We start from the raw sequence: 14,165 nt of genomic DNA on the forward strand, positions 1-14,165 counted from the left end.
AGGGCCGTGTGTGGGCGCCGTCCACCACAGCTGCGCGTTCCTGGCCCGCCGCCCTCACTGCCCAGAGACCAGCTGTGGGATGCTTGAGTGCCAGAATGGGCCACACAGACAGGCCCAAGCCCTTGTTTGTCTTCTGAATCTAGATGTCCTGATTAAGGGAGAGAGAGAGAGAAAAAAGAAAGACTTTTCATTTTCAAGCAGAAAGGAAGCGATACGATTAATTCTTCCTCAGCACTGCTTGGTTGTACTTGGTAGCGGCTGCTGCTGTGGGCTTTTCCTGTGTCACCTCCTCTGATTCTCACATGCCCCTGTCAGAAAGTGACCACCATCATCTCCGTTTCTCGAGTCAGGAGATGACAGGCACAGAGAGACCAAGCGTTAGCCTGCCACCCACAGCTGGGAAAAGGTGGCAGTGGGAAATGGCCCAAATGATCTGATCCCAGAACCCTCACCCCTAAGCGCGACTCTATCAGCCATGTGGCATTGGAGGAGCACTTTTACCTTCCCAGCCTTCACCTGCCTCCCTGTGAAACCGGAAGCATACCTGCTCTTAGCATCTCCACAGAGGTGTCGCAGTCACGACATAACCTCGCCTGGGGATATTTCCCTGCCATTAAAGCCTCCGTGTGTGTGTGTGTGTGTGTGTGTGTGTGTGTGTGTGTACATGTGCAAGGGTGCATGTGTGTATGTGTATGTATGTTCATGTGAGTGTAGGCACAAATGTGTACACATATGTGTGGAGGTCAAAAAACAGTCTTGGGGGCTGGAGAGATGGCTTCGCGGTTAAGCGCTTGCCTGCGAAGCCTAAGGACCCCGGTTCAAGGCTCGGTTCCCCAGGTCCCACGTTAGCCAGATGCACAAGGGGGCGCACGCGTCTGGAGTTCGTTTGCAGAGGCTGGAAGCCTTGGCGTGCCCATTCTCTCTCTCTTCCTTTATCTGTCTTTCTCTCTGTGTCTGTCGCTCTCAAATAAATAAATTTTAAAAAAAATTTAAAAAAAAAAACAGTCTTGGGTATGTGGTCTACCTCTTTTTGAGATGAAGTCTCACTGGTCCTGAGCTCACTAATTAATCTACATTAGCTGGCCAGCAAGCCTCAGGGATTTCCCTATGCCCATCTTGCCAGCATTACAGTCATGCCTGGCAGTTTACATGAGTAGCAGGCATCAAATGCAGGTCTTCATGCTTATGAGGCCCTTTAAACTGAGCCACCTCCCTTCCCCTTGCTGTACATAGCTTTCTCTCCAAAGACATGGTGGAGGAGGGAATGGTGCCAATATGATTTTCCAGAGACGCCAGTGGTGTGGGGTACAGTGGCACCTTCCCCATAACTCATTTTGTCTCCAAGAAGGCTTTGCTTTGAAATCCTTTAGCTGGTAGCGTTACCCATTCTGTTTCTTTATGTTTTCATGTGTGTGTGACCAACGCAGGGGTGGACCACTGTGCGCAGCAAGACCATGGCTGTGAACAGCTGTGTCTGAACACAGAGGAGTCCTTCGTCTGCCAGTGCTCAGAAGGCTTCCTCATCAACGAGGACCTCAAGACCTGCTCCAGTGAGCCCCCTTCGCACTTCTCTAGTGGCGGGGGGGGGGGGGAGGATTGATTATGACAGGAGTGAATTGGAGCCACGGCAGAGGATAGCAGGTCAAGCATGGTCCCTTCCTCCTCTGTCCTGGGGACAGTATAACTTCGTGGGCAGTAAACATGTACGGTCACTTGATTCCTATCGTAGCCCAGCAGCTCCAGGGACCTCACTTAAGTTCTGGTTTTGCAGGGGTGGATTACTGCCTGCTGAGCAACCATGGATGTGAACACTCCTGCATCAACACAGATAGATCCTTCGTCTGTCAGTGTCCTGAGGGCCACACACTTCGCAGCGATGGGAAGACCTGTGCAAGTGAGTTCCATCATGTTTGAGGTTCTGGGACACACAGGGCTTCGCACGGGCCTCCTGTGGGTGCTTACGGCCTGCTGGTACGTGCACGTGCCCATCTGTCCTTTCTCAGGCTCCGCTGGGTCCGTGAGGATGTAGGTGATGTGACTGCATCTCCAAGTCCTTGGAGCCCTGGTGGTTGTTTGTGCCTCGGCCCCAAATTTCCTCTCTCTCTTTTGAGATGGCTTTTGCCATTTCCACAGTCCACTTCAGTCTGAAACTGGATGGAGCTCCGGATTTCAGCATGCTGCTATGGCTTGAGTTATAGCTTGTCCCTTCTGAAATTTGGTCACCGTGATGGCACTTGTGAGAGATGAGCTTTCCAAGGCGATTAAGTTGTCAAGGAGGATGAATGCCTTTCACAGGGAAGCAGGCTAGTTATGGAGAGACTGGATTGTTATAAAGTGGGATCAGGGTTGGAGAGATGGTTAGTCATTAAAGGCACTTGCTTGCAAAGACTGCCAACTTGGGCTCAGTTCCCCCAGCAACCCATGTAAAGCCAGACACCAAAAAGTGGCCCATAGTATGCAATCTGGTGCTTGCAGTGGCAAGAGACCCTGGTGTACACACATACACACACACACACAATAAGTAATTTTAAAATATATTTATTAACTTGAGATAGAGAGAGAGAGATTAGGCATATCTGGGCCTCCAGCCACTGCAAACAAACTCCAGATGCATGCGCCACCTTGTGCATCTGGCTTACATGGGTCCTGGGGAATCAAACCAGGGTAGGGTCCTTTGGCTTTGCAAGCAAACGGTTTAACTGTTAAACCATCTTCTCCAGCCCCAAATAAGTAAATTTTTAAGGTTCATACATAAAGTGGGATCAACCTTCCCTTCCACCCCTTTTGCCCATCTTTTCTTACCTTTGTGCTCTTCCATCGTGAGATGAAGTAGAACGAGGTCCTTGCTGGATGCTGGCACCATGTACTTGAACTTGCCAGCCTCTGCCACTGTGAGCTTCCTAAGTGTTTATCCTTTTTTAAAAAATATTTTTATTTTTATTTATTTGAGAGAGAGAGAGAGAGAATGGGCATACCAGGGCCTATGACCACTGCAAATGAACTCCATATGCATACACCCCCTTGTGCATCTGGCTCACCTGGGTCCTGGAGAATCAAACCTGGGTCCTTTGGCTTTTCAGGCAAGTGCCTTAGCCACTAAGCTATCTCTCTCCATCCCCTAAGCCTTTATTCTTCTAACCATCCTATCTATACGTACATCACACCATACAACACACACACACACACACATACATACATACACACACACAACAAAAGAAACAAAACAATACTGCTGCATTGTTATATAGCAAGAGAAAACAAGCTAGGACCCAACAGCAGTTTTGTCCACAGCCAGCCTTGCTCATGAATAACACAGTGGGCATTTGCTGGCTGCTGGCTAAGTGTTTGCCAGGTGCCAGGCTCTGTGCTAAGCACGCGGTGTCACATAGCTCAGACTCAGGAGCTCTGCTGAGGGAGATTCAAGAGTCAGTTCTGGAAGGAGAGACTCCTGGGAAACCCTTTTCCCTCCCTGTCATCTCACAGCACATGGCCAGGTTGACAGTGGCATTGACCAGATACATGTTTCCTTGCAGCTGCTTCTAAGTCCTGTTTGCTATTAAAAACAAAACAAAACACAAAAAAAAAAAAAATCCAGACTTCCTTCTCTCTTTCACTGAGGAATCCTGCTGTGTTAGCAGTATTTCAACAGGACTGAATCCCAGTCCTGTGGGGTACAGAGACGAGAGAATTGCTGAGGCTCTCAAAACCAGCAAGCTCCGAATCAGGGAGAGACTCTATCTCAAGGAAACACATGGATGAGCAATGGAGGGGAGACAGTGATGTTCTCCTCTGGCCTCCAAGCACGTGTGAACAGGACATATACATGTATATATCACACACCACACCATATATACTACACACACACACACACACACACACACACACACACACACAGGCAAAACAATACTGCTGTGCTATCTGCAATGTCCCTATTTCCAAGTGGACCAAGGTAAAGAACTGAAGAGCAGCCTGTCTGAGAGAAGAATTCAGGAGGAGAAGGACCTTGCTTTGCCTCCCTTTAGGGACTGGTCTTTCTGGCTACAAGATCGTGTTACTTGGACTTCTGATTAAGTTATGGACATGCCCTGATTTATTTACCTTTTTCCATCGTTCACATGGATAGATGAGCTGACTGCACAGCTGTGTGTCCCTATGCTTGCCTGTGAGAAAACATGTCCCCAGTTTGGGATAGATTCTGGGATCTTGGCAAATGGATTGTCCATGTTATGGCTTGCCTGTGGCTCCCTGCCCAGGCAGACCGCTGCTGCAGCCAGCTCTACAAGGGACTGGGCACGGGAGGTGCGGAAAGAGGGTGGGTGAGTCAAATAGCATTCGTACTGCATGCCAAAGCCAGATGCAAGAGGAATTTTGGGCTTAATTCTCCATCATCTTACATTATTCATGCCCCATCTTTGTCCTCTTCATGGTGCTAATCGAGAACTGAGTATGAGTGGTTGCAGGACTTGTGAAACTTTCTCAAGGGCCCTTAAACTCAGGCAACCTTCTTTCAATCCCTAGCCCCTCACCCAATCTTTCAGAGTGGCCTTTGCCACATTGTAGTGTTGTCTGCTTTCTTATTTAAAGTGTATTAGTAGCTAATGACGCAGTGACATTGGCTATATAAGTAGAGATTCAACAATGCAACTAAATTTGAATTTTGATATCTATGTCTGATTGGGTCTTTATAAGAACCTGTGAGGTGATCCAGTGGGTTAGAACTATGCTCAGAACAGTACAGGAGAGACACATCTTACCCAACAGAGCTGTTCCCTTAATCAAAGACTTTTTGTCTACTCTGGAATGATTCAGTCTAACAGCCTGTGATAGTGGGTTGGGTTTTCCCTGTGGTCACAGCAAGTGGAATTTGGGCTGGATGTTTCCCTGCCCTGTGTGCCAGCTGACACAGGGCCAGCCAACATGACTGCACCCTTTGGGTGAAGCCCATTGGGCAGTGGATGGAGAGCCAGCTGGCGTCTGCCAGGGCTGGCTCAGCAGGTAAGGGTGTCCTTATTCCTTGTAGTCAGCCATTATTTAGAGTTGGGAGATTCCTTCATTTGTCTCAGAAAGTTGCCTGAAGCCAAGGTTCCTGGGCCCCTGGGACAAAGTAGACACCAGACTGAAGGCCATTCCTCCTCCTTCTCAATCCCTGATGCCCAGGCTCTGTTCACGCAGACTGGGGGTGCGCTGGGGGCGGGGGGAGTGCGGTGAAGTAGTCTCTTCTGCAGCTTAGAACTTAGAAGCTTCCTTCCCACACTAGAAGTTTCCATGAAAGAGACCTTGTACCAGGTCACCCGAGGACCAAGGAGGAGTCTACGAGCCCAATGTGCATGGGGTGCACAGCCCTCCACCTCTGAACCCCAGGAGGTCGGAAGTCCAGAGGACAAGTCTGATCTGGAGTCAGAGGGCCCAGGACCCAGCTCTCGGGCGGTGCTTAACAAAGTGAACTGAGTGTGGAAGTGCATGCTTGGAGACTGGCTAACCTCTGACCCTCATGGCCCCTGATTCAGGCTTCACACGTTAGTGGCTCCTCATGGTCTCCCAGGGATGCCCTGGATTCGGTGGTGTAGAACACCCCTCCTCCAGCTCTGCACCCCGCCCTGGATCTCCCTCACAGCCCCCATGCTTCTGCCATAGTGCCAAGGTCCCCTTTTGGCTCCACAGACCTGTCTTCTCTGCACTGAGGGTGGCCTCCCTCCCCTAGCCCCAGCCCTGCCTGCAGAAACCGGGTCCATCCGTGCTGGGCCTGCACCGGGAGCTTCCTCCCTCGCCACTCAGCGGGCGCCACACTTTCCCTCCAGGCTCAGGGAGGACTTTTGCACTCTGTGTGCAGATGTGCGGAACAGGGAGCCGATCTGGGACCCTCAAGACTGGATTTACATCTTGTTGCTTCTACCCTGGGTTCGGCGTGTGGCCCTCCTCACATGGGAACTGGGAACTTGTTGTTCCTGCCTTTCAGGGCTCTAGTGTGGCGTGGGGAAAGGCATTTGTGGAAGTACTTTGTGAACATGTTAAGGGTCTCACACTCCTCAGATACCTGTTATATGATCTCACTCCACATGTCCCGACTGCCCTGCCCTGAGGAGCTGCCCTGCGGCCTGTAGACCCATCTCCCAGGGCCAGGCCTGGTTCCCTGGAGGGTTCTGAAGACACCCTATCTGGAAGGGAGCAGGCTCAAGAGCCCAAGGGCTGTCCTTACAGAGCCATTTTCTTCTTAGGAGTGAAGAGAGCACTGTGGAGATGAAAGCCACAAGCCTTAGGGCCTCAGGAATTCAGTGGGGCATACTCACAGCACAGCAACCACAAGCCTATCTGTGAAGGCCTGTGCAGGCCTGAGGCCTCATCTTGGCTACCCGGGGCTGAGACAGCCATGAGCGAGGCCAGGGGAGTGTCTTAGTCTCTTCACACTGCCAGGACAAAATACCATAGGCTGTGCATTGTTTCCTAACCGCAGAAATGTCTTTCTCATAGTTCTGGAGGCGGGAAGTCTGAGTTCAGGGCGCCGGCATGGTCATGCTCCAGTGAGGGCTTTCCTCCTGGCTTACAGCCGGCCGACATTGACAGCTGTGTCCCCAGAATGTGAGGTGGAGTGTGGAGGGGAGACAGACACACAGAGTGGGTGCCCAAGAGATCAACTGAGTTCTCTTATATCTCTTCTTATTGAGTCTGGGCCCCACCCTCATGACCTCATCCAAGCTTAATCACCTCTCAGATCCTCACCTCAAAATCCCATTGCAGGGCTGGAGAGATGGCTTAGCGGTTAAGGCGCTTGCCTGCAAAGCCAAAGGATCCCAATTCTATTCTCCAGGACCCATGTAAGCCAGATGCACAAGTGGGTGCATGCGTCTGGAGTTCATAGTGGCTGGAGACCCTGTCAAACCCATTCTCTCTCTCTCTTTCTCTCTCTCTCACTTTCTACCTCTTTCTCTCTCAAATAAATAAATAAATAATATTTTTTTTTAATCCCATTGCAGCAGAGATTAGGGAGCCAATTTATGAATTGGGGATTAGGCACAGTTTGGTGTTCCCCACATGCTTTCTGAACAAGTGTGGTCTTCCTGGGGTGCACGCCATTGTCTCCAGGCTGGCGAGTTGAGGATGGTGGCTCTCTGTCTATTGGAGAGTCTCATAGGCCAGGGAGAAGCTGCTGCCACATTGGTTTCCGAACTGGCTAAGAAAGAAGCACTGGACCCTGTCACTAGCCTGTGAGCTCAGTGCGCCTTTGGCATTCCCTCCCTTATAGCATCTTCTCTTTTATGACATGTGGCTCTTTCAATTCATAAGGGACCCAGAACACCCTCAAGCATGCAGGAAGCGGACACTGGTCTGCAGGAATGTGGACTGTGAGATCTGTAAAGGTGCTGTGTGGGAGAGAGCTGGGAGCCCAGCTGACTGCCAGCACCCTGAGAGAACTCTCACTGGGAACATGTGCACAACCCTGGGATGTGGGTTTAATTACTTTTGGTTTTAAAGTAGAAAATTAGGAAGCATTTGTTTTCATTCAACAGGCCATCCTGGGGATGGTTGTATGCTGGGCATTACCTAAGGTGCTGGAAATAGGAGAGAAAGAGAGGTACGATCCATGGGTCTTGGCCCTCATAGTGCATGTAGAGATGGCCACACGGGGAATGGACACATCGCCTACCCCCAAAATGGCATAAATAAGTGAACGTTCAAGTGCAGTGTAACAGGGTCATAAAAAGCAGGTATACTGTGCTTTGTGCCTGTGCTGGGAGGTAAGGGGAAGGCTTTCTGTTAAGTGAGCAGCAAGAAAAAGTAAGGAGTAGCTCCCAGGAGGAGACCTGGGGGAGGGGACAGCATTCTGGAGGGAAGAAGGACCTGTGAAGCCCCAGAGCCAGGGAGGGTGGGGAGATGAGGCTGGGGGATAGGTTGCCTGATCTGCCTTGTCTGCCCTCAGAAAGCATTGAAACACCCAGGCAGAGGGGAAGAGGGGGTGCACACCAACTTGCCTTTTGCAAAGAGGGCTCAGGTCTCCATGGGACACAGGTCAGATGGGGGACCGGTTAGTAATCCATGCAACCACCCGAGAGGAAGATGAAGGTATCTGGTGGGTGGTGATAGAGGCAGAATAAGCTGAACGTAAGGTCTGCCTATGCCTCACTACTACTGGATCAGCAAGGCCATGTGTGGGGCATTGACAAGACCCAGGCAGCACGCCACCCCTGAACCCAAACCACAGTTGAGACTATCTTTACTCTGCGGGTGTGGGGAGAGGTCAAAATAACCACGCTTGGGGAAGCCTTAGAAATATCTGTCAGCTTTTGAATGTTTCAGGTGATTTCCTTTCCAGGTGTGTATTTTGCAGATATGCCTTCACATCATAAGAAAATATATGTATGAGCCAGGTGTGGTGGCACATGCCTTCAATCTCAGCACTTGGGAGGCAGAGGTAGGAGGACAGCCATGAGTTCAAGGTCACCCTGAGACTACATAGTGAATTCCAGGTCAGCCTGGGCTAGAGTGAAACCCTACTAAGAACAACGAAAAAAGAAAGAAAATATATGTATGAAAATATCCACTGCTTTAATATTTATCCTAACAAAGTCCAGGAACCACCTAAATGCACAACAAACAGCAGACTGGCTAGTGAATGACAGGGAAGTCTTTAAAAATGATGATGTTGGTGCCGGGCGTGGTGGTGCACGTCTTTAATCCCAGCACTGGGGAGGCAGAGGTAGGAGGATCGCCGAGAGTTCGAGGCCACCCTGAGACTACATAGTGAATTCCAGGTCAGCCTGGGCCAGAGTGAGACCCTACCTCTAAAAAAAAAAATGATGTTGGATGTCAGAGGTGAAAAAGAGGCTTACTTTTAACTATAAATGTTTTGTTCCCCATAATAACTTTTATTTAAATTTTATTTTTAAAAATAGTTTTATTAAGTTATTAGAGGGAGAAAGGGGTACACAGAGTGAGGATGGGCAAGCCAGAGCCTCCAAACTTCAGAAACATGCGCCAGTTTGTGCATCTGGCTTTACGTGGGTACTGAGGACTTGAACCCAAGCCATCAGGCTTTGCAAGCAAATGTCTTTAACCACTGAGGCATCTGTCCAGGCCAAATTTTATTTTTAAACTACATATGAAGCTTACCTGATTTTAAAACCAAAGCAATACCAAAATATAAGTACTAATGTTGCAGTCAGGTTCGCATTGCTGGCAGAAATCACCCAAACAAGAGCAATTTGTGGGAAAAAGGGTTTATTTTGGCTTGCAGACTCAAGGGGAAGCTCCATGATGGCATGAGCAGAGGGTGGACATCACCCCCTGGCCAACATAAGGTGGATAATAGCAACAGAAGAGTGTGCCAAACACTGGCAAGAGGACAGTGGCTATAACACCCATAAGCCTGCCCCCAACAATACACTCCTTCCATCCACGAGGCGTTAGTTCCCAAGTCTCCATCAACTGGGAACCTAGCATTCAGGACACCTAAGTTTATGGGGGACACCTGAATCAAACCACCACAACTAAGAAATTCGCGGGCTGAGAAGATGGCTCAGTTGGTAAAGTGCTTGCCACACAAGCCTGAGGACCTGAGTTCAGATCCCCAGTACCCATGTAAAAATGCCACACTCGTCTCTGATGCCAGTGCTGAGGACGCAGAGGATGCAAACCCTGGGGCTTGCTTGGTAGCAATTCTGGCTGAAAAGGTGTGATCTCACTTTCAGTGAAAGACGCTGTTGCAAGCACTTGAACCACTGAGCCATCTTGCCAACCCCCAACACTGACTCAAAAACGAGATGAAGAGCAATTGAGGAAGACATCTGACATCAACCTCTGGCCTCCGCACTTAAACCAGCACACACATGCTCCCATACATATACAAATACTCACACGCACATGCATGTATACCACACATACATACATGCACCCCCCCACACACACACACAAGAAAATGTTTACTTCTCCATCTGTATGTATGTTTCTGATACTGGGGATTGAATCTAAGGTCCTTATGCACGCTATCACTGAATTATATCCCCAGCCTTTGTTTCACTTTTCTTTTTTTTTTTTAATTTTTATTAGCATTTTCCATGATTATAAAAATTATCCCATGGTAATTCCCTCCCCCCCCCCACATCACTTTTCATTTTGAGATAGGGTCTCCACTTAGTTGCCAAGACTAGAACTCACTTGATAGCCCAGGTTGGTCTTGAACTTGCCGTTCTACTGCCTCAGTTTCCCACGTGGCTGGGGTTACAGGCGTGCTTCGCCAGGCCCAGGTTGCTCCCCCTTGCCCTTCCATCTCTTTCCCTGCCTTCTCATCCATAACCCTTGGTGTTCACATATATGTATAGTCTGCTCCTTCACTAGCGCTGTTAGCGGAAACTGAGTCACACAGAGATGACCCCAAAGATAGAGTGGAGAATCAGAAAATCTATTCATGTCCTCAGGAATAACTTTCAAAGCCTCAGTCCCGAACTCTGCTAGCTCCGAGGTTTTATAGACAAATATGGCAGGCAGCCTGGTATCATCCTGAATTCATTAGGTTACTGGTGGGTTACAAGTCTCCAAGGTTACATGCTTTGGGGGCACAAGCAGAAAATTCCATAGCAATTAGTCAATGACAAGAAAGTCCTGATGTAGAACAGAAAGCTGCTTGTTCAGGGGTGTTTGTGTCCACGGCTGCACCCCCAGACACCACACAAGCAGGGCGCAGCTGCAGAGACGGGGAGGAGACTCGGGGTCATGCTGTGTCCCCGGTAAAGCTTGTACAACAGAAACTTGCTTTTTAGAGTATCATCTGGGTCTGGTTTCTCGGTTAAATTTCTTCTACCACAGTGGTATATATGACCACTGGCATATGGCAAGAACAGTGACATTTCTCAAGTTACACTGTACAATGGCTTCTGTATCAGGTGCTGTCTCCCACTCCTTGAAGCGCTCATTCTGGGGGAGTCATGCTGTGAGCAGCCTTGTGGAATGGCCTGCGTGGGGAAAGAACCAAAGCCTGCAGCTAACATCCAGTGTGAACATGCGAATGAGGTTGGAAGCACTTTCCCTGCTTCCATGTGGCTGGAGACACCTGACGTCTCTAAGACATCCTGAGCCAGAAGCACCCAGCTGAGCAACTCCCACATTCCAAACCACCAGAATTTGTGCCTGACACTAAATTCATTATTTTAAGTTGCCAAGTTTGAGGATAACGACTCACACTGCAATAGACAGCAGTGTGATGCCATTTGCATTAGTTTATTAAAACTTCTGGACTGGAGACATGGCTTAGCAGTTGCTTTCCTGGAAAGCCTAAGGACCCAGGTTTGATTCTTCAGTACCCATGTAAGCCAGATGCACAAGGGGGCACATATGTCTCAAGTTTGTTTGCAGTGGATAGAGGCCCTGGCACCCATTCTCTCTTTCTCTTTGCGCCTCTTTCTCAAATACAATATTTTAAAAACAAACAAGGACTAGACAGATGCCTTAGTGGTGAAGGCGCTTGCCTGCAAAGCCTAAGGACTCATGCTCGACTCTCCAGGTCCCACTTAAGCCAGACGCACAGTGACGTAAGCACTCAAGGTCACACATGTGCACAAGGGGGCACACGCATTTGGAGGTTGATTGCAGGGGCTGGAGACCCTAGGATGCCAATTCTCTCACTCTCGCATAAAAAAAAAAAAAAGTCAGTCTGTTGGGCTTTCCTCAAAAAACAAAGCAAAGAAACAAAAAACTTCCAAAGCTTTATAGCTGTTATTGTTGAGATAGGGTCTCAATATGTAGCCCAGCTGGTCTTGAACTTGAGATCCTCCTTCTCAGCCTTCCAAGGGCTAGGATTAAATCCATGTACCACCATTCCCAACTTTTCAGTGTATCTTTTTGTGAATAAATGCAAATACCAACATGTATTTTTATTTTCTCTGCTTTCTTACACACACACACACACACACACACACACACACACACACACAAGACAATATACGATATGCCCCATTCTATTTTTCAATACTATTTCTTGAATATCTCTTCATATCATTACATAGAGAAGGTCCTCATTCTTTTTACATCTGTGTAATGTTCCCTGTTGCTGGACACTTCGGTTGGCTCTGATTTTTCACTATTATAAATAGCGTTGCAGAAAATAACCTTAAAGTATATTCCTCTTCATGGGATCTGCAGGAGGAAGTTCTGGAAGTGCAGTACCGGGTGCAAGGTGCATTTTGTAATTTTGGCAGATGCAGCCAGGCAGTCCTTGGCAGGGACGTATGCCCATTCAGCTTTGGAATCTGTGCCTGTTTTGCCTTAAGCAGTCTGCAGGAGGTCCCGGTGATTGTCTGAGCTGGAGAACTCAACCACTCTGGATCAGATGAGAGGACAAGTGAGAACTCTTCACTTGCTTCTAAGCATGCCTACAATAAAAATTCCTAACAGCTACTCCTTTGAAAACCCAGGAGAACTGAGGGTTGGGGCTGGGAGCTGCTGGCATAGCCTGCAGCCAAGGATAAGGGCAGGGACTGGCTTCTCCTCATTCACCCTGACAAAGGAAAGCAACACCATCCAAGAGATGCAAGCTTGCCTGGAGAGATGGCATAGTGGTTAAGGCACTTGCTTGCAAAGCCAAAAGACCCACATTTGATTCCTCAGTACCCACATAAAGCCAGATGCACAAGGTAGCACATGAATCTGGAGTTCATTTGCAGTGACTAGAGGCCCCTAGTGCGTGCTCTCTCTCTCCCTCATAAATAAAAGATGCAAGTGTGAGCCACTCTGGTGCAGGAGGCCAGGGGCTGGGTGGCTGGTGAATCCGCTGGGAAGACCCCATACCTGTGGAAGAGAAAGTCTGAGCTATGGCTGAGGGGTAGGATGGGATCTGAGGAGCCACGGAATGGAAGGGTGTGTTCAGAGGCTTCTGTCTGGATTTTGGCTTGCCGAGTCTGATTTGAGAGAGCTAGTGTCATTTTATAACCTTGGAAAATAGTAATAAAGTTATGGTGTAAAGGGTGGGGCTGAGGGTGTCTCCTCTTCATGGCCAGCCAGCTGTCTGAGCTATGGATCACTCAACTGTGCTTTCCACTACGTGAGGAAACACCTCAAGCCACTGGGAAATGGTCTGCATGAATAATGAGTTCAAAATGGACCCAGAGTCAAGTGCAGCGCAAACCAGCAAGTCTAACTCCGTGTAGAATCTCTTCTGCAGTTACAATTTCAGTTAACATTATTTTCCCATTGTTCAAAGATGTTGGCAGTGCTCCTACACAAAGACACACAAAATTCCCTTCATGGTTGAAAGCTTAAGCATACTAATAATTTATAGTTGGAAAAAATTACTGGATTTATTATTATAAGATAACATCTTAAATCTGATTCTTCCACTTACTAGCAAGTGGGTCTTGGCAAGCTATGATTAGCTTTTCCAACCCTTAGTTTCCCTTGCTGGTAAATGAGAATAAAAATAGTTCCCTTTAAACCGGGTGTGGTGGTGCATACCTTTAATCCCAGCACTCGGGAGGCAGAGGTAGGAGGAAGGATCACCGTGAGTTCAAGGCCACCCTGAGACTACATAGTGAATTCCAGGTCAGCCTGGGCCAGTGTGAATCCGACCTCAAAAAAACAAAAAAAGAATTAAAAAAAAGCACTAGCCTACAGGGCAGTTCTGAGGGCTCCCCTTCAGGGAGAAATGCTGTATAAATGCTTTATAGAAAATGATTAGGGGGCCAGGCATGATGATTGTAGGATCACTGTGAGTTGAAGGCCATCCTGAGGCTACGTAGTGAATTCCAGGTGACCCTGGGCTAGAGCGAGACCCTGCCTCAAAAAAAAAAAAAAAAAGAGGGCAGGAGCTGGGGAGATATTTCAATAGGTAAAGTACTTGCCTTTTAAGCATGAGGACCTGAGGTCAATCCCCAGAATCTATGTTTAAAAAAAGGTTATAGTGGTGTGCATTTATAATCCCAGCATTGGGGAGCCATACACAGGCAGACTCCTGAAACTACTTAGCAAGTTCCAGCCAGTGAGAGACTCTGTCTCAAAAAACATTGGAAAGGCCAGGTGTGGTGACACACGCCTTTAATCTCAGCACTCGGGAAACAGAGGTAGGAGGAAGAGGTAGGAGGATCACCATGCGTTCAAGGCCCCCCTGAGACTACATAGTGAATTTCAGGTCAGCCTGGGCTAGAGTGAAACCCTACCTCAAAAAAACCAAAGCGGGGTGGGGG

At 48.5% G+C, this 14,165-nt stretch overlaps 1 protein-coding gene across 3 annotated transcripts in view; it reads left to right on the forward strand.

The window, feature by feature from the left end:
• The window catches only part of Matn2 (matrilin 2), a 157,708-nt gene that overhangs the window by 123,048 nt on the left and 20,495 nt on the right, over positions 1-14,165 (forward strand). For all 3 annotated transcript variants that reach the window (XM_004663056.2, XM_004663057.2, XM_045143143.1), the window contains 2 exons: positions 1,428-1,550; positions 1,772-1,894. In XM_004663056.2, coding sequence (XP_004663113.2) covers positions 1,428-1,550; positions 1,772-1,894 — 246 coding nt within the window. The remainder of the gene's footprint in view (positions 1-1,427; positions 1,551-1,771; positions 1,895-14,165) is intronic.

This window comes from Jaculus jaculus, chromosome 2, assembly GCF_020740685.1.
Source record: "Jaculus jaculus isolate mJacJac1 chromosome 2, mJacJac1.mat.Y.cur, whole genome shotgun sequence".
Lineage (NCBI taxonomy): Eukaryota > Metazoa > Chordata > Mammalia > Rodentia > Dipodidae > Jaculus > Jaculus jaculus.